Genomic DNA, 19538 nt, shown 5'->3' with positions numbered 1-19538 from the left:
TCTTTGAAGACTGGATGGTGTGGCCCACTGCCCCCTTCTCAGAACCCTCTTTTCTCTTGGCTTTTGTAGCTCTGCCCCTTCCAGGTCTGTCTTGACCATTCCAGTTTCTCCTTATCGATCTCTTACCTGCCCCTGGTTGCTGTTTCCCATGACTCTACCTTGAATTTCTTCACTGCTTACTCCACTTGTTTGCCTGAGCAATCTCTACACTGCACAGCTTCAACCTACAGCTATACTCTAATTTATGTGTCTGACCCAAACACATCCTCTGAAGTTCAGATCCATGGCTCTAATTGCCTACTGGACCCCTCCAATTGGATGCCCTACAGGTGCCTCATAATGTTCCAACTGAACTTGACATCTGGCTTCCTGCCTGCCTCCCACACCCATTCTGAACCGGATCCTCCACTTTTATTCATAACCTTGGTTAGCCAAGCTAGAAATCTGGCATGCGTCCAGGCCTCCTCCCTCCCTTTATTTACCCTGTTCAGTCTGCCACCGCTTCCTTAAACTCTTAGATTTGTCCCCCTCTTCATCCTTATTGCCAGCCTTGGTTTAGGACTTCATAATTTGTTACCTGGATTATAATTTTCTAGCCTATTTCCTACTGTCTTGCCCCTGTGGTGGCTGCTGTTTCTCAGCTTTAAACCCTCCAGTGTTGCCCCATCATGCCACCTCAAGATGAAATTAATCTAAGCTCCTTAGCACAGCATAATGGCTTTTCATGGTACAGTTCTTATCTAAGGACCTTTCTCCAGTCTCCTCCCTTCCCTGTGAGCTCCATCTGGTCAATTATACTGCCACACGGTTCCTCACACTCTCAGTACTGTCTTGCCCCTGTGCCACTGCACCTGCGGATTCCTTTTCCTGGAACACCCCTTTGCCCTACTCCGCCATATTCTTCCTACACTGCCCAGTCCAGAAATCCCTTCCGGGAAGCCTTCCAAGGCCCCTCCCACTGGTCAGGGTGAGCCTCTTCCGTGCTGCCATTTGCATCATATGTAATCATAGGTAACTCTTCCATGCTGCATGTTACTTGTGGATTTACTGGTCCGTTGTTCCCAGGAGTCTATAATTCACTTGAAAAAGGGACTGTTTCTTTGTCTTCAAATTCCTGGTGCCTGATGCAGAGTCTGAGCCATAGGGAGTACCCCACAAATGTTGTTGAATGAATGTGAGTTATTTACTTCATATGATGAAAGAATAATGAACTGTGTGTCTTAGCATTTGAATCTTCCCTAGTTTTTTGTCTGTGTCTGGCTTCTGAAGCACAGCCTGTCCTGACCTTTGCCCGTGTCCTTTGTGTCAGGACATCTGACCACCCATCTCGCTGCTGCTCCAGTGGCCCAAACTACAACTTCAGCTTCACACAACCCTGGTTCTAGTGGTCTCAGCTTTGCCCCATTGCCATGCTTCACCTCTGCTTCATACGACCCTGACACTGATGAACGAGGCTATGGGTTCCAATGTAAAGTAGTGATTTGATGAAATGTGACAAAAAGCAAGGATGTAAAAGCCAAAGATTTTGATCTGAAAAGCATGTATTCAAGATTGACTTTAAGGTTTTTCAAGTTTTATAGATTGAGTTTGCAGATACTGGCAATTTTTATAGCCTGTGTCCCCCAGGCCCATCAAATCTGGCTGTGCTTGCCCTTTACAATAGCTGACATATTGTTTTCCTGAACCTACCATGGTTTCCGATTTATTATGGGATGACTGCTGAGGAAAAACAGCCATACAGATCCCCCTGAGAAGGAAAAGGGGCTAAATATATATTGAAATAGAAAGCTCTACTCTCTTTTAGTCCTTGTAAGACAAAGATAGCTCAATCTTCAGCAAAATTTTTCTTACCAGAACATTCCTACCCTCACCAGTGTAGAGAAAATATGATGCTATAAAGTCATTTATGTCATATTTTTGCATGTCAAATTCCCTAATAAAGATTTTTGAAATGTGATAAAATTCATTACCAGCCTTCTGTGTTGAAAATGATAGGGAGAATCCTGTGCTATGCATTTGGAAAATTCTTGTACCTGCAGTGAAAAAAAATGCAATATTTCATTAAGGGCCTGATGTCTTATATTTGAATTTGGTTACTTCTATTTTTCATAATAAGCTTTAAAAGTATTACTTTAGCCTTCAGTTGATCAGTCTGTTCTTTTAACTTCTGACACATCTGCTTCCCCTGGGATATCTTTTGAAATATGTAAGAAGAACTCAAGGAAGGGTCTTCCTGAGAAGTCGATGGCAAGTTAGAGAGACTTGGCTCAGATTCTATTCCTATATAAGAAAGAATAAATTTTGGCTACCATTCATCTCAACTGCATTGCAGTTTTGTTAATTACCAAAAACAGAAGTCTGTGGCAATCACCACCATTCGCTATTAAAAAAATCTCTTTTCAAAAGGTATATCTAAGTCAAAGAGATTTAAAAATGCTAGTACCTGCGAGATGTTCTTGGTGGATATGTACTGTGGGCTCCATCTGCACAATGAAAAGATAAGAAAACATTACTGTTGATATTAACCAACGACACCATTATGTAGGATGTGTTCTGGTCATCATGGAGGCCACCCAGGGTTATGTCAAGAGCTGAGGCCCTGATGCCAAGGTTGAATTCCACTCTGACATTTATCTGCCGGATGACCCAGAGCAATTACATCATTGCTATAAACCTCAAATTCCTCAGCAATAAAACAGGGATAGTAACAGAACCTACTTCATAGTGTCATGATGAGAATTAAATGTTACCATAGTGTCTGGCACATGGTAAACATTCAATATATGTTAGCTGTTACTGTTATCATGTTTGATACTATTATATGGAATACTCAAACCCTTCTCCTACAGGTCGACCACAAGCTCCACCAGGGCAGGGACCTCTGTTGGTCTCGTCACTGACTCTGTTTCTAGGGCTCTAACACCAGATACATGGTGGCTAGTGTCTGGGAGCAAGGTAGTGACTTCACACAGGACATTCCCTTTTCTACTCACCACAGGCTAACTGGATAAGAATTCAAATTCCAGAGTGATTCACCTTGATCGTCTTCCCATTGTTCCCAACACACACAGCTCACAAACACACTAGAGACAGAGAGCCAATGTTGTGGTCAAACTAGACTGTGGTTATTAGGAATATCTCAGGTATATGATGGCTATGGAAACTACAGAGCCCAGTTCTCCAACTTGAATGGACAGGACAAGAGAAAAGAAGATGCCCCACTTCAGACTCCCATTACCAGAGACAGATGAACTTGATATTCGTTCTGCCCCTACTGCCCACAGGGCCCTGAGAACTGTGCCCACCCAAGAGTGTTCTTCTGCAAGCAGAATGAGGAATGTTGAGGCTTCCCAGTGTCACAGGGGTACAGATTTCTCTAAGACTGAGAGAAGCATCCTGCTCAAGGCCGAGTGGGCTGCTGACTCCAGGTGTGTGTGTGTGTATGTGTGTGTGTGTTGCAAGGCATAAGGGAGGTTCTATTCAAATTCCCCAGAAGTTTCAATTAAAAGAAAAGGTGGATGAAGGGGTAGAAATAGAGACAGGCAGAGTGTGTTCAGGCAGGGTGCCCTTCATAGACTGCTTAAAAGAAAAATCATACAGTCCTGGAAAAGTGCCGGAGAACTAAAGTGTTTACTTTGATCATTAATGTAAATTTATTTAACTATGGAACCTCAAATAGTCAATGAGATCCTCAGCCTCAGCATTTGGGAAGGTGGGTGGAAGGATGGAAAGATGGGGAAAGGGGAAAAAGTATAAATTAAATGTTAACAAAATGTTGTGTTAAATAGTTACCAGTATAAAATCTTGAAATGTGTTATCAAAGATCATAATTCAAGTTAGCATTCATAACCAAGGGTATAATATATGCAAACACCTGGCCAGGCCTCTGGGGGAATTGGGTGATGGAAAGATGAAGACGAGGCAGCTGCCTCCAGAGCCTTGAAATCTAGTCTAAGGAACAGATGTTTGGAAATCGTAATGATGCAAGGAGGCTGAGATAAGCTCTGACAGAATATTTAAGAAACACGGGTGCAAAAGACTGGCTGTGGGATTCTGAAAAGTCCTACAGCCAGTGTGGAGTTGAAGGAGACCATGAAAATGAGCAGGGGTTTGATAAGCAGAGGTGGGATGTTCCTGGTAAGGCAGGAGCTCAGAGAAGGTGGGGCCAGCCCACTAATAGGATGAGTCCTGGGGGAGGGGAGCTGAGTTCAGAAGGCTAGGATGACAGGAAACATGGGGAGATGCAAATTCCTGGTTGAAGAATTTGGATTTTATTCTGTGTTATTGTTAGTTCAGTTCCAGATTCTTCTCATGAGGACACCCACTGAGCTCCTGAGAGGTCAGGGTACCAGACTGGAACTAGAATTCAGAACCTCAGAACTACAACTTAGTTCTATGCACCTTCTGAGGACCCACACTCATACGGATGAGCAGCGGTCCTGGGGGGGGGGGTGTTTCCTGAAGACTGCTTTCACTCACCTCTACTGGCTGTGAAGGTTGAGTAATTTCCCACTTCTGCTCTTGTTTTTCAACATAATTTGATCTAGATGTGCTTTCTGAAATATCTTGCCCAACAGCTGACTTATCTCTCAATTTAGGAGAAAAGCTGGCTTGTGGATCTGTTATAAGTGGTTTGTCAATCGTGTAATTTTTAGGAATCTTCACTCTGGAAGCAACCTTAGAGAAATTAGAGAACCAGTAATAAACCTGACTATGGCCATATTTGAACTTGTTGCCAGAGCTTGCTTTTTCAGCCTGTTTCTGAGGTGTCTGCCATAGGCAACTTTTTTGTTTATCACATAGACTCTTGATTTTAGATAGAAAATTTGAATTTTCCTCATGGTTGCTTTCTCCAGCAGCCACTGACTCATCTGAATCAGAAGTGTTTTCTTCTGTCTTGGTCAGAAAACAACTGGGCTTATTGCTATTTTCATCATCGCTTTTGGAGTTGAGTAGGTCAGTGAGTTCTGAGGATTGTTCTGTCGGCCAAGAATTCTTAACGTGCCACACAATGATATTTTTAATAATAGCTTCATCAAAGCTGTCATTATTAGAGATCTCTGGGAGAGTTTCACAATTAATGCCTTGATCTTTGGAGAATTCTTCTTTGCAAAGGTGATGGAGTAAAATATCAGAAATGTTTGACTTTGAAGCGTCTTCCTGATTAGCTGAAATAGGAAGATATATGGCGCATTGATTCTCTTTATCACATGTTTTGCTGACAGCATTTTCAGTCATTTTATCCAAAGTCATGGTCATATCTGCCTCTTGGCAAGTCTCTCTATATGTAGCCTTTTCTTGAGACTCATCTTCTGTTAAATTCATTTGATTTGAGACCTCAAGGATGTCATATCTTGAGGTAAGATTATAACCATGGTATATCTTAACTTGGGAGAAACCCTCATCATAAGGCAAATCCTCCTGTTGCTTAGAAGTTGTGTCTTCCAGGAAATAGGCTTTGTCCATGTATGTGCAGCCTGACCTCCTTTATCAGTTGCTCCTGATCTTGATGTTCTTAATTATAGCAATAGGTCTTCTGGTTTTCATTAATTGTCTTCACTGTGTGTCCTCATCTGTGCAAAATGAAAAGAACATCATTGTTAAATATTATTTATGTAATGTATGAAACTATGCTTATCAAAGTGGATGCAGATCATTTTTATGCAGATCAAAGTGGATGTCTTCCATTTAGAGAAATGCAGTTATAAACTCACGTGAAGGCTGAAAGCTCTGCCAAGAGGAACTGATCCTAAATATTACATTAACATAATTGATGGTATATAAGCAAGGAATTAGAAAGGAGGTAGGGCTAAATATTTTGTTCATTAAACTTTGAGGGAGACAATGGTTTTCAGTTAATGACCAAATGTTTATCAACTTCTCTTAGGAAGTGCTAATTGAAATTTGTGTTCCCAAAATAGCAGCTTGGGATGCAAGTAAGGGATTGATTTTTTTTTTTTTTTTAAAGTACCATGGCTGTCCTTTGTCCACGTACCACTGATAAGCCTCTGTGTGTGGAACTGAGAGCTGGATCAGCTCAAACAAACCACCGACTTTCAGTGTTTTAGTGCTTTTTCATCTGTCTCCCCCTAGACATTCTGGTCCCATTCTTCTGGTTTTTCCTCGTATGTTGGCGAAAGGCAGAGAATGACTGACAGAAATATGAACAAGGAACAAAAAGGTCTTTTGAACACCTGGAGGCTAGTCTGCCTTCAAGCATATTCCTCTTCTGATTAGAATCCAGACAGACCCAGTTCAAGAGGCTGCCTTGCTCTGAGAAGAACTTATGGTTGCCAGAGAGGAAGAATGGGGGGAAGGGGGAGTTAGGGAGTTTAGGATCAACTTGCACACACTGCTATATTTTAAATGGATAACCAACAAGGTCCTACTGTGTAGCACAGGGAACTCTGCTCAGTGTTCTGTGGCAGCCTAGATGGGAGGGGAGTTTGGGGGAGACTAGATACATGTGTGTGGACGGCTGAGTCCCTTTGCTGTCCACCTGAAGCTATCACAACGCTGTTAATCAGCTATACTTCAATATAAAATAAAAAGTTTTTTTAAAAGTCTGCAAATAGCCAATGTTGACAAGGATGTGGAGAACACTTCACCTTTGTGCCATTAGTGGGAATGTAAATTGGTGCAGCCACTATGGAAAACAGTATGGAGGTTCCTCAAAAACCTATAAATATAACTACCATATGATCCAGCAATTCCATTTTGGGGTATATATCTGAAGATAAAATATCAATTCAAAAAGATAAATGAACCCCAAACTTCACAGCAGCATTATTTACAAGAACCAAGATGTGGAAGCAACCCAGGTGTCAACAAATGAATAGATATTTAAGATATGGTGTATATATATATACACATATATGTCTATATAGATCTATAGATACATATATATAGGCTCAGACAGTTAACAAATCTGCCTACAATACAGGAGACCCGGGTTCAATCCCTGGGTCAGGAAGATCCCCTGGAGAAGGGAATGGTAACCCACTCTAGTATTCTTGCCTGAGGAATTCCATGGACAGAGGAGCCTGGTGGGCTACAGTTCATGGGCTCGCAAAGAGTCAGACACTACCAAGTGACTAACACACACAATACACAGTGGAATATTAGCCGTAAAAGTTAAATTCTACTTTTTTCAACAACACGGATGGACATAGAGTTTATTGTATTTAATGAAACAAGTCAAAGATAACTGTTATCATTTATATGTAGAATCTAAAAAATGAAACAAAACAGAAACAAACTCACATATATAGAAAATAATCTAGTGATTATCAGTAAGGAGAGAAAGGGAAAGGGTCAAATTAGCAGTGAGAACTAAGAGTCACCAACTACTGTGTATAAAATAAATAAGTTACAAGGATCTGTTATACAGCACAGCAAATAGAGCCAATATATTATGATAACTTTAAATGGAATATTATGTGTAAAAATAATGAATTACTATGTTATATGCCTGAAGCTCGGAGAAGGCAATGGCACCCCACTCCAGTACTCTTGCCTAGAAAATCCCATGGGTGGAGGAGCCTGGAAGGCTGCAGTCCGTGGGGTCACTGAGGGTCAGACACAATTGAGCAACTTCACTTTCACTTTTCACATTCATGCATTGGAGAAGGAAATGGCAACCCACTCCAGTGTTCTTGCCTGGAGAATCCTAGGGACAGGAGAGCCTGGTGGGTTGTCATCTATGGAGTTGCACAGAGTCAGACACGACTGAAGTGACTTAGCAGCAGCAGCAGCAGCAGCAGCAGCAGCATGCCTGAAGCTAAAATAAATTTGTAACTCAACAGCAACGAAGAAGAGTCTGAGCAGTCCTGTCAAGCTGCCAGAGTCTGGTGGTAGTAGCACGTCTTAGGGATACTCCTGAAAATGTTCAGAGCAAAACCAGCTGCCATTTGGTATGAGTCTTTTATTCTTCTGGGGAGCTTCCCTAGTGGCTCATATGGTAAAAAATCTGCCTGCAATGCAAGAGACCTGGATTCAATCCCTGGGTCAGGAAGAGCCCCTGGAGAAGGGATTGGCTACCCACTCCAGTATTCTTTTTATTTTTAATCTATTTATTATTGGCCATGGTGGGTCTTCACTGATATGCGGCTTTCTCTAGCTGCGGTGAGCAAGGTCTTCTCTTCACTGCGGTGTGGGCTTCTCACTGTGGTGGCTTCTCTCGTGCCCGAGCACGGGCTCTCGGGCACAGGGCTTCAGTAGTTGCAGCCAGCAGGCTCACTGGTTGTGGCTCATGGGCTTAGTTGCTGCATGGCATGTGGCATCTTCCCGGACCTGGTATCAAACCAATGTCCTTTGCATTGCAAGGCTGATTCTTAACCACTGGACCACCAGGGAAGCCCCCACTCCAGTGTTCTTGCCTGGAGAATTCCATGGACAGAGGAGCCTGGTGGACTACAGTCCATGGGATCACGAAGAGCCAGACCCAACTGAGTGACTAACACTTTCACTGTATTCTTTTAAATAAAATTGAAAGCATCCATTTAAATATCTCTTCTTGATTTATAAACTTTTGGGACAACTTTATAGAAGTAGTCAAATTGCCTCCAGTTTTAGCTGGAGTAACTGAAGCTCTGAGTCAACTAAGAGGCCACAACCACTGGCTGGCCTCCCTTGCCCATATAATGATGGGGTTGGAGAAGCAGATCTCTGAGGTCTTCTCCCCCATCTAAATTTTTATGAGTCTATAACTTGTGCTTTATTTATATAACCTAAAAGGCTAAAGGAATATGTTTGACCAAAAAAAGTGAGCTAAATTCTCTAAGGGAAAAAAAAAGGACTAAAAATAAAATGTGGTAAAGATATCTATTAAAACATTGTACGAAATTTTGAATTTATAGATAGGTGTCAATGTTAGAGTATTCAAAGAAACGTATTTTGTTTAAAGAGAGAAATAGAAAGAAAGAAAAAGAACCATCATCATCACGGCAGGATTACTTTAGCAATCTAACATTTACTGTAAAGTGAGGTGTATGAACAGAATTACAGGCTACTGCAACTGAACTTGAAGAACAAGGGAAATGCTTCCCAGGAAGGTCAAAAGCACGGAGGGAAAGTAGGGCTTGGGAGACCAGGATTTGAATTCTGGCTTCTCTACTCATTAGCTCTATGCCATCAGGCAAGTTACTTCACTTTTCTGAGTTTTAGTTTCCTCTTCTGAAAAATAAGAATAATAATCCCTAGGTCACAGGATTGCTAGATGAACGTGAGGTAAGGTATATAAAGTTCTGGCATAGTGTTTGGCACAGAGTGAGCAATCAATAAGGGTAGTTTAAAAATGAAAAACAGACCCAGTCTCAGTGTTGAGTGCTGAAGAATGCCCAGTACAAAAAGCTAAGTACTCTTTATCTGTGGCATATTGTCAGGATAAAGGAAGAAATGGCCTAATGAGACATGACCTCTATAGGGGTCTCAAAACTACTTTAAAAAAATCTACCTTTAAGTGAATTTATTGTTTGAGGATGAAAACCAATCCAAAATAATTTTAGATTAAGCATTGTCTAAATTACCCTGATAACTCAGTGGTAAAGAATCTGCCTACCAATGCAGGAGACACAGGTTTGACTCCTGGGTCAGGAAGATCCCCCAGAGAAGGAAATAACAACCCACTCCAGTATTCTTGCTGGGAAATCCCATGGACAGAGGAGCCTGGTGGGCTACAGTCCATGGGGTCACAGAGTCAGACACGACTTAGTGACTGAACAACAGCAACAAAGTTTATGCCTTCAGTGTATACTAGCTTGCATATGCCCGTCTCAGACGCCTCAGCCCGCCCTTCCCTGCCTCCCCTGCCTCCCCTCAGCAACCGCAAGTCTGTCCTCCGTGTCGTGTGTCTGCTTCTGTTTCATAAATACGTTAATTTGTGTCATATTTTAGATTCCATGTGTAAGTGATATCATGTGATATTTGTCTTTCTCTTTCTGACTTACTTCACTTAGTATGATCATCTCTAGGGCCAACCAGGTTGCTGCATATAGCATTATTTCATTTATGGCTGAGTAGTATTCCACTGTATATATGCACCGTATCTTCTTTATCCATTTATCTGTCAGTGGACATTTGGGTTGTTTCTGTGTCTTGATTACTGTGAATAGTGGTGCTATGAACATAAGGGTTCATGTATGGAAGATGTCATATATACATATATATGTACACATATGTATATAATAAAGACTGAATCCTGCCATATACATATGTATATAACAAGAAAGAATGACAATGACATCCTGCCATTTACCATAACATTAACGGACCTTGAGCACGTTATGCTTAGTGAAATAAGTCAGACAGAAAAAGGCAAGTCCTGTATGATATAACTTATATGTGGAATCTAAAAAGGCCAAATTCATACAAACAAAGAGTAGAATGGTGATTACCAGAGGGTGGCGGATGGAGGGTAAGACATATGTTGTTTAAGGGTACAAACTTGCAACAAGCCATAAGTAAGCCCTAGAGATCTAAAGTAAAGTATAAGGAATACAGACGACAATATTATAATCATCAAACTTTCTAAGAGACTAGAACTTAATTATTCCAACCACTAAATAAATGATAATTATGTAACATGATGGAGGTCTAATTATCACTACAATGGTGATCTAGTTATCACTACAATATATAAATGTATCAAATTAACATATACCTTAAAATTATACTTTGTTATATGTCAAAATATTTCAATTTTTAAAAGTTGTCTAATTTTTGAGAGGGAGAGCATCTTTAAATCCCTACAAAGAAAAGAAAAGAAAGATGAATTCTAAGATTTGCAGGACTTTTCATGACCCAAACTGTGGCCCCCAAACTCATCCTCATACCTTCTTTGTATCCTGAGGTGCTCATTGCTGAGCTCCAAGCCTTTCTTGCTGGAAAAGACCCTTTGTTAGCCAGATCCTAATTTCTAAGATATCATTCTGCTTAAACTGATAAAATTTATTTTTTGCTATGACTCTATGAAGAGCAACCACCAAGAGAAGCTAGAGGCCTGAGAAACTCTCCCATTACACACAGGAAAGCAGCTTCTGTAATTACCACCATTATTTTTGTGTCTGCTTGCAAGATTTTAAAAGGATGTTTTTCTGCCAAAGGACAAGCTATATCCTTAGAATTATAAAGGGCCCCTTACAGGTAGCTGGGAGGAAGTGGACCATCTTCCCATATCAGTATTCAGCTCTGTCTTGAAATCCAAAGGCATATCCAAGAGTTTCTGATCAGAACCCAACAGAACATTTCTCTAGAACCCAATTTGATTTACTGAGTTCAGGCGAACCTGTGTGGGGCCATGGCTGCTTTTGCAGCTATCCCAACCATTATGTGCTCATCAATAGCTCACAAATCACCCTCCGAGTGAACACTTTGAGCAAACGCAGCCGGCACCTCACAGTGACCTGGCCCTGAGGAAACAGCTCGGTCATCCCCTAATAGGGATGAACAGCAGAGTGCTCACCATGCTGACATCTATTCCCTGCGTGGTTTACTTTATTATGAAGTCTGGATTTGGTGCCCAAGTGCTGGCCTGACCTCACTAATATCTCTAGTTTAAGAGAAGATAGCCATGGCTGGGATGACTGTTAATCTGATGAAATCAACTAAGAATGTCTATAGATGGAAAAACCAAGACTCCTTAGTGATGGAGTCCAGAGATGGTCAGGGAATCGTTTCTGGCTGGTAGGTGATGTTTGTTCTATTTACCAGACCCATTTAGTGGTAATACAGATGTTACACACGATGTTATATATCAGAGGACTGTTTTCATCTTTGAAGAAAAACTGTGGGGCCATGTGGCTGTGTCAGTCTCTTAACCTCGTCCCCATTACCCTCTGTGTTTAGACCTCTGCTAGCCTCTATCAGGGTGTATCTGGCCCAGAGGCAGAGGAAAAACAGGCATTCTCACCACCAACACTTCCCTGCCTCCTTCCACTAAGGAACTTACCACTCAAATCCTGAGCCCCACTCTTCCAAGATCCACCCTACTGACTGGAATGAAAATAGGAGCTGAGTGTTGGAGGCAATGATGCAATAATCCAAAATCTTCTTACTTCTCTATATGTGTGTTGTTAAGAATGTGCTTAAATTACAGTTAGGAGCTTTAAGTACAAGATCCAATGATACTTTGAACCCATAAATCAATACTTTCTAAGTCTTCAAACAACACATGTTGCCGTCAACACAAAGCGATAAGATGACAGCAGAAGCAAAAGAAACTCACCTCCATCCTGGGATCTCTAGACATCAAGTAGTGAGCTGCTTGAAGGATCTTGCAATACAGACGAGCAATCCTGTTATTCTAAACCGTCTTTCTTCTTTCCTCAATAGTTGAAAGTTGGCTGCAATTGAATAATAGAACAAAGTCTGAGCTTCAAAATCATGCCACGTCTGGGTCCCTTTGACTGTAAGAAATCAGCTTTGAAGACTACATGAGGAGCCTCTGATGTGATCTAAGCTTGTCATTTTTCGTTGTCTTTTAAAAGCATTCAAAAATACTTAGACTCTGTTTTAATTTTCAAACTTTCTCTATTCCTAGCTCAAGATTTCTATTTACCCAAAGCAAATAGGAGATATCTTGGAATAGTATATCCCAGACCACGCCTGGGATAGGTCAGGTAGTCATGGATTTTGTATCCAATGTATGGTGTTTCTAGATTAAAATATTTTCAAAGGTAATGTGATACAAGGCTCCCACTGCTATGACTGCATTTGATTATGCTCTGGTAGTCCTTATCCGCTAACTCTATCTCAGAAATGTGGAGTGCTCATGAATGCAGTGTCTGTGGCTGTAACCACACACCATCCCACATGGTGTCTGGCTTCATCTTGCTATTGTCAAATGGCAGAAGGAGAACACTGCGAAGGAGCAGCAGACCAACCCAGTCCTCCCCTGAGAGCTGATGTATTATTCATAGTCAGTCTTGGTGGTGTGGGCCTTCCATGAGTGTATGTGAATTTGATGACCAGCTGCTACAAGTTATTTATCCTGAAACTATTTTAAAAGAACAAAAAAAAATCCTTTGAAACTGAGCAAACCAGTATCTGCAGAAGCTTCCCGTTGGTGTTTACCGGTAGCCTTTGCTTGTTTTTCTTTCCCATTATGGGTAGCACTGTCTTTTTATCTAATTTTCCCATTGACATAGCCATGTAATCATCATAGACTGTTGTTGATTTGTAAACAATGGACTTTTGCTGTGCTTTCAGAATATTTAGAAAACTCTTGCCAGTTGATTTTCTTTTTTTTTTTTTAAATTTTATTTTATTTTTAAACAGTTGATTTTCTAAAGATAATTCTCATGACAAATTTTAAAACATACTTGATTTAAAGAAGTATAATATTTTAAAAAATATCTCATGCTTTCCCTAGACTTTCTAGCTGTAGTTTGGCAACCTCTACCTAGAGATAAAGAAGGGCCAGAATATTTTAAGAAAATTCTTTATCATTTGTTTAAAGACTTAGCCTTCTTTTCCCCACCTTCCACCTACTTTCTAAAGGAAGAAAATTCACTTGAAATTATAAATGTTTTAAAGAATAAAATGTCAAATACATTATGTACTGATGCTTGATCTACACTCCTCAAAATAATTTCTGAAAGTTATGATTTTGATGAAAAGTAAAACCTTACATTTAAAAAAATCTAAAGTATGAATACCAAAATCTCTATGTGGTAGGATTACAGGTAAATTTTATTTTCTTAATAGAGCAGTTCCTTCATTCCTTCTCTAGGGGATCTTCCCAACCAAACCCAGGTCTCCCGCATTGCAGACAGATTCTTTATCATCTGAGCCACCAGGGAAGCCCTTCATTTATTAAACAGATACTTATTGAAAGTACCTCGTAGGTGCAACGAACTATGCTAGGTCCTGGACTGAAAAGCAAGTGTAGAAAATGGTTGGATATGTAGATTTTGGTCCATGACTGAGCTTGTAGCTAGACTCTGTTACTTATTAGCTGTGCAACTTTGGACAAGATGCTTAACTTCTCTGTTCCTCAGTTTGTCCTCTGTAAAAAGGTGACATTAATAGCACAAGTAGGGTTGCGAGGATCGTGGGAGGTTTTTTTTTTAATCATCACTTACATAGCACTTATGTGCCTTATGCTGCTCTAAGCACTTTACAAATATTAATTCATTAATTGCATGCAAAAGATTTAGAATATTTTGTGTTATAAATGGTGATAAGTACTCTGAAAGATAGGAAAAGCATGTAAGAAAGGAAAACTTTCCTGAGATAAGATAGGCAGGGAAGAACTCTCTGAGAACATACTTTTCAGACTGGAGCCTGAAGGATGCAAAAGCAGCCATGCAGAGAGCTGGGGCAGAGTGTTCTGGGCACAGGGGAAATGTACCCAAAGACTAGAAGGTGAAAAAAACTCTGTGTGTTGGGGAAGCTGAAAGGACCTAGCGTGGGTGATGAAAGTGAAGATGAAAGAAATGGATGTTTTCAAGACATAAGACATATTTGGGAGGAAAAATCAACAGAACCCAGCACTGTGCTTGTGAAGGTAGTTGAAGGTGAAGGAGGAATTCATCATGACTCCTTGGTCATGTTTTCTTATATTTCCACGTATTTTATAATAAAGATCATTTGAATCAATAAGGAAATGACCCTAAAGAGCAAGGGACATGAATTCACAGAAAATGAAATATACCTGGCATTGAAAATGAGGAAAACATGATTATCTAAACAGATAAAAAGTGATCGCCCTGACTGGAGCCTGTTGTTCTGTGGTTTAAACATACTTGTAGTCACACAACATTTCTGAGTACTTAGGACAGGTGTCAGAGAAGGCAATGGCACCCCACTCCAGAACTCTTGCCTGGAAAATCCCATGGATGGAGGAGCCTGGTGGGCTGCAGTCCATGGGGTCGCTAAGAGTCGGACACGACTGAGCGACTTCACTTTGACTTTTCACTTTCATGCATTGGAGAAGGAAATGGCAACCCACTCCAGTGTTCTTGCCTGGAGAATCCCAGGGACGGGGGAGCCTGGTGGGCTGCCATCTCTGGGGTCGCACAGAGTCGGACACAACTGAAGTGACTTAGCAGCAGCAGCAGCAGCAGCAGGATAAGTGTCTATACCTCACACAGACACTTCAGGGGACAGCAGGATTTGAGTTTGAATCTTAGATCTGCCACTCTCTATACTCACAATTTTGGACAATTGACTTCTCTGAATCTTATTTTCCCATTTTGTAACTCTACCTCAAACTGCTAAGTCACTTCAGTTGTGTCCGACTCTGTGCGACCCCGTAGATGGCAGGCCACCAGGCTCCCCCGTCCCTGGGATTCTCCAGGCAAGAACACTGGAGTGGGTTGCCATTTCTTTCTCCAATGCATGAAAGTGAAAAGTGAAAGTGAAGTCGCTCTGTCGTGCCCAACTCTCAGCAACCCCATGGACTGCAGCCTTCCAGGCTCCTCCGTCCATGGGATTTTCCAAGCAAGAGTACTGGAGTGGGGTGCCATTGCCTTCTCCAATCTCAAAGGATTAATGTAAGAACAAAGTAAGATAATATGTTTGGCTTTGTTCAGTGTCTGTCATGTAGTATGTCCCCCAAAAGGTAGCCATTACTATGGAACAAAGTCCTTAGCTGTACAAATCCTCCTCTACCCTCACACCCATCCTGATGAACCAGTTATATACCTGGAAATCCATCCAGATAGCAAGGCTCTCTAACTCACTGTAGCACGTTGGGGCTGGATTGTGCTTAGTTTAGCTTTCAGGCATGCATAGAGTTCAGAACACTGTGTGGCACATAATGTCTGATAAATGCTAGCTGAAAAATATTGTTTATTGTTACATAAATATCTCTTTCAGTACTTCAAAATTTTAGCTTTTTAAACCGATCTGTATTGCATTATCTAAGAGATAAGAATTTGACATTTAAATCTGTTAAAAACTAAACCATTGTAGAAAAATAATAGCACTATTTCCCTTACCCTTTTCTTATACTAATTAAAAGCACAAAGCTTTTATTTCTAAAAAATATTTATTTTTGGCTGTGCTGCATGAGGGCTTTTTCTGGCTGCCAGGAGTGGGGGCTACTCTCTAGGTGGAGCGCACGGCTTCTCATCACAGAGGCTTCTCTTGTCGTGGAGCACAGGCTTTAGCTCGCTGGTGCGGTGGTTGCGGCTCACGGGCTTAGTTTCACTAAGGCCTGTGGGATCTTCCTGCACCAGGAATAGAACCCTTGTCCCATGCATTGGCAGGCAGACTCTTAACCACAGGAACACCAGGGAAGCTCACAAAGCTCTTCAAATAGTTCTCAATTAGACTTCCCCCAAGTAAAGTAAATATTGCCTAATCCAATGCTAAAATTCCAACCTGTATTGGGCAGTTTTAGTTGCTATATTAAAATACTGGAAGTGACACCATATACAAAGTAAATAATACTCAACATTTAGCTTTTTATGATAAGCTTGTGGAGGCTTGAAAAGTGAAAAATGTTAGTTAATTAAGACTCACAACACTCAGGTGACGTATCTTGTCACCCTCTCAAGCAACATCATTATCTCAGAAATGGAACTTTAGTATAGTGCTGAACCATTTAGGACAGAAAATAATTACCTACTCAAAAGATAACAGAACTTTGCATCTAAATAATACTTTTTAATCAAGAGTATCTAGCCACATTACAAACTCTAAGAGACTTCATAAACACTCTTGGAGATTTAACAGGTATCTTCCTTTAACCTCATGGAATAGGTTGAAGGAGGAGAAGCAGTTTAGCCAAAATTCACAGCACATCATTAGCAAGAAAATTGAGTTTCTTCAATCAAGTTAGGTGGGAAGTAAAGAAAAAGATTATTTATTGAGGGTGTACTGTGTGCTGGGCCCTCTGTGTATGTTGCTGTTCAGTTGCTAAGTCATGTCTCTCTGCGAACCCATGGATGCAGCACACCAGCCTCCCCCGTCATTCACTGTCTTCCGGGGTTTTCTCAAATTCATGTCCATTGAGTTGGTGATGCTACTTAGCCATATCCTCTGCAGCTCCCTTCTTTTGCCTTCAATCTTTTCCAGCTTCAGGGTCTTTTACAATGAGTCAGCTCTTCACGTCAGGTGGCTGAAGTACTGGAACTTCAGCTTTAGCATCAGTCCCTCCAATAAATATTCAGGGTTGATTGCCTTCAGGACTGACTGTTTTGATCTCCTTGCGGTCCAAGGGACACTCAAGAGTCTTCTCCAGCACCATAACTAGAAAGCATCAATTCTTCAGTGCTCAGCCTTCTTTATGGTACAACTCTCACATCCATACACGACTGCTGGAAAAACCATAGCTTTGACTAGACAGATCTTTGTCGGCAAAGTGATGTCTCTGCTTTTTAATATGCTGTCCAGGTTTGTCATAGCTTTCCTTCTAAGAAGCAAGCGTCTTTTAATTTCATGGCTGCAGTCACCATCCACAGTGATTTTGGAGCCCCCCAAACTAAAATCTGTCACTGCTTCCACTTTTCCCCCTCTATTTGCATGAAGTAATGGGACTAGATGCCATGATCTTAGTTTTTTGAATGTTGAGTTTTAAGCCAGCTTTATCACTCTCCTCTTTCACCTTTATCAAGAGGCTCTTTAGTTCCTCTTCACTTGTGTCTGAGGTTATTGATATGTCTCCTGGCAATCTTGATTCTAGCTTGTGATTCATCCAGCCAAGAATTTCCCATGGTATACACTGCATGTAAGTTAAATAAGCAGGGTGACAATATACAGCCTTGTCGTACTTCTTTCCCAATTTTGAACCAGTTAGTTGTTCTACGTCCAGTTCTAAATGCTGCTTCTTGACCCACATACAAGTTTCTCACAAGACAGATAAGGTGGTCTGGTATTCCCATTTCTTGAAGAATTTTCCACAATTTGTTGTGATCCACACAAAGGCTTTAGTTTAGTCAATGAAGCAGAAGTAGATATTTTTCTGGAATTCTCTTGCTTTTTCTATGATCCAACGGATGTTGGCAGTTGATCTCTGGTTCCTCTGCCCCAACTCAAACATCTGGAAGTTCTCAGTTCACGTGTTGTTGAAGCCCAGCTTGAAGGATTTTGAGCATAACCTTACTAGCATGTGAAATATCATTTGTGTATATCATCTCATCAATTCTTTCTATGCCCCCCCAAAGATGAATACTGCATCTCCCCTCCTTTAGGATGAGGAAATGAGCTCAGAGGAGCAGCTGTGATATGTCAGTCTGATTCCAAATCCAACCTGCTTCCATTCCTATTAGACCACGTGTCACAAAATGGAAGAGAAAAGAGAAGTGGTCAGATCCAGCATTAAAAAAAATTTTTTTTAACATGAATTAGCCATACGCATATATAGTCCCCTCCCTCTTGAACCTCCCTCCTACGTCCCACCCTTTCCCCCACCCTCTAGGTTGTTACAGAGAGACTGGGGGTTTTTTAAAACAGGATTGGTATTTGTATCAGTTTCCTATTGCTGCTATAACAAATTTTCACAAATGCAGTGGCTAAAAGCAACAAAAATTTCTTTTGATTCTAGAGGACAGAAGTCCAAGAATAGGTTTCTCTGGGCTAAAATCAAGGTCAGCAGGCTGTATTCCTTCTACAGGCTCTAGGGGGGAATCCATTCCATTGCCTTTCCCAGCTTCTTAAGGCTATCTACATTCCTTGGCCTGTGACCCCTTCCTCTATCTTCAAAGCCAACATCAAAGCATCTTCAGTCTCTTTTTGACTCGGTTCCTCCTGCCTCCCTCTTCCTTTACAAGGACCCCCGTGATTACAAAAGGACCCCACTCAGATAACCCAAGATAGTCTTCTCACCTCAAAAGCCCTATCTTAATCACATTTATAAAATCCCTTTTGACATGTAAAGTAGTATTTTCAAGGTTCTAGGGACAAGGATGTGGACATATTTTGGTTCCATTATTTTGTTTATTACAGCACTTATATTTGGGAGAATTCTTAGAAAACTAGGGTTTATGCATCATCATCTCTTCCTCAAGCAGTATCTCATAGTTCCAGGGGGGATTATTATCCCCAAAGCACCTCCTAATGTGAAGCAAATTTGTTATCCAATGGAGCAGATTTGTGGAGATACAGTAAATACTGTAGGGGGGCATAGCTCAAAGTGGAATCTGTGGCGGATTCATTTTGATATTTGGCAAAACTAATACAATTATGTAAAGTTTAAAAATAAAATAAAATTAAAAATAAAATAAAATAAAATAAAAAAATAAAAAATGATAACTATTGATACATGAAATCACATGGATGAATCTCAAAATAATGATGCTATTTGAAAGAAGCAGGGCTTCACAGGTGGCATTAGTAGTAAAGAATCCCTCTGCCAATGCAGGAGATGTAAAAGACTCAGGTTCAATCCCTGGGTTGGGAAGATCCCCTAGAGGAGGGCATGGCAACCCATTCCAGTATTCTTGCCTGGAGAATCCCTGTGGACAGAGGAGCCTGGTAGGCTACAGTCCATGGGGTTGCAAAGAGTCTGACATGACTGAGCATCTGAGCACCAGCACCAGACCAAAATTAAAAAAAAGAGTACATATTTATATAAAATTCTACAGAAAGCAAAC

General features: G+C 40.9%; 2 protein-coding genes across 4 annotated transcripts in view; one reads left to right on the top strand and one right to left on the bottom strand.

Annotated features, from left to right (window-relative positions):
* AKNAD1 (AKNA domain containing 1) overlaps positions 1–13225 on the bottom strand; it is a 52665-nt gene extending 39440 nt beyond the window's left edge. Inside the window, exons 1-5 of the mRNA XM_045166221.1 lie at positions 12224–13225; positions 4480–5573; positions 2444–2483; positions 2132–2280; positions 1971–2033 (exon numbers count right to left, since the gene is read on the bottom strand). Coding sequence (XP_045022156.1) covers positions 1971–2033; positions 2132–2280; positions 2444–2483; positions 4480–5466 — 1239 coding nt within the window. The 5' untranslated portion in view covers positions 5467–5573; positions 12224–13225. The remainder of the gene's footprint in view (positions 1–1970; positions 2034–2131; positions 2281–2443; positions 2484–4479; positions 5574–12223) is intronic.
* The window catches only part of GPSM2 (G protein signaling modulator 2), a 112769-nt gene that overhangs the window by 22392 nt on the left and 70839 nt on the right, over positions 1–19538 (top strand). The window lies entirely within an intron of this gene.

Source organism: Bubalus bubalis, chromosome 6 (genome assembly GCF_019923935.1).
Source record: "Bubalus bubalis isolate 160015118507 breed Murrah chromosome 6, NDDB_SH_1, whole genome shotgun sequence".
Classification (NCBI taxonomy): Eukaryota; Metazoa; Chordata; class Mammalia; order Artiodactyla; family Bovidae; genus Bubalus; species Bubalus bubalis.
This window is presented reverse-complemented; position numbering and strand designations above follow the sequence as displayed.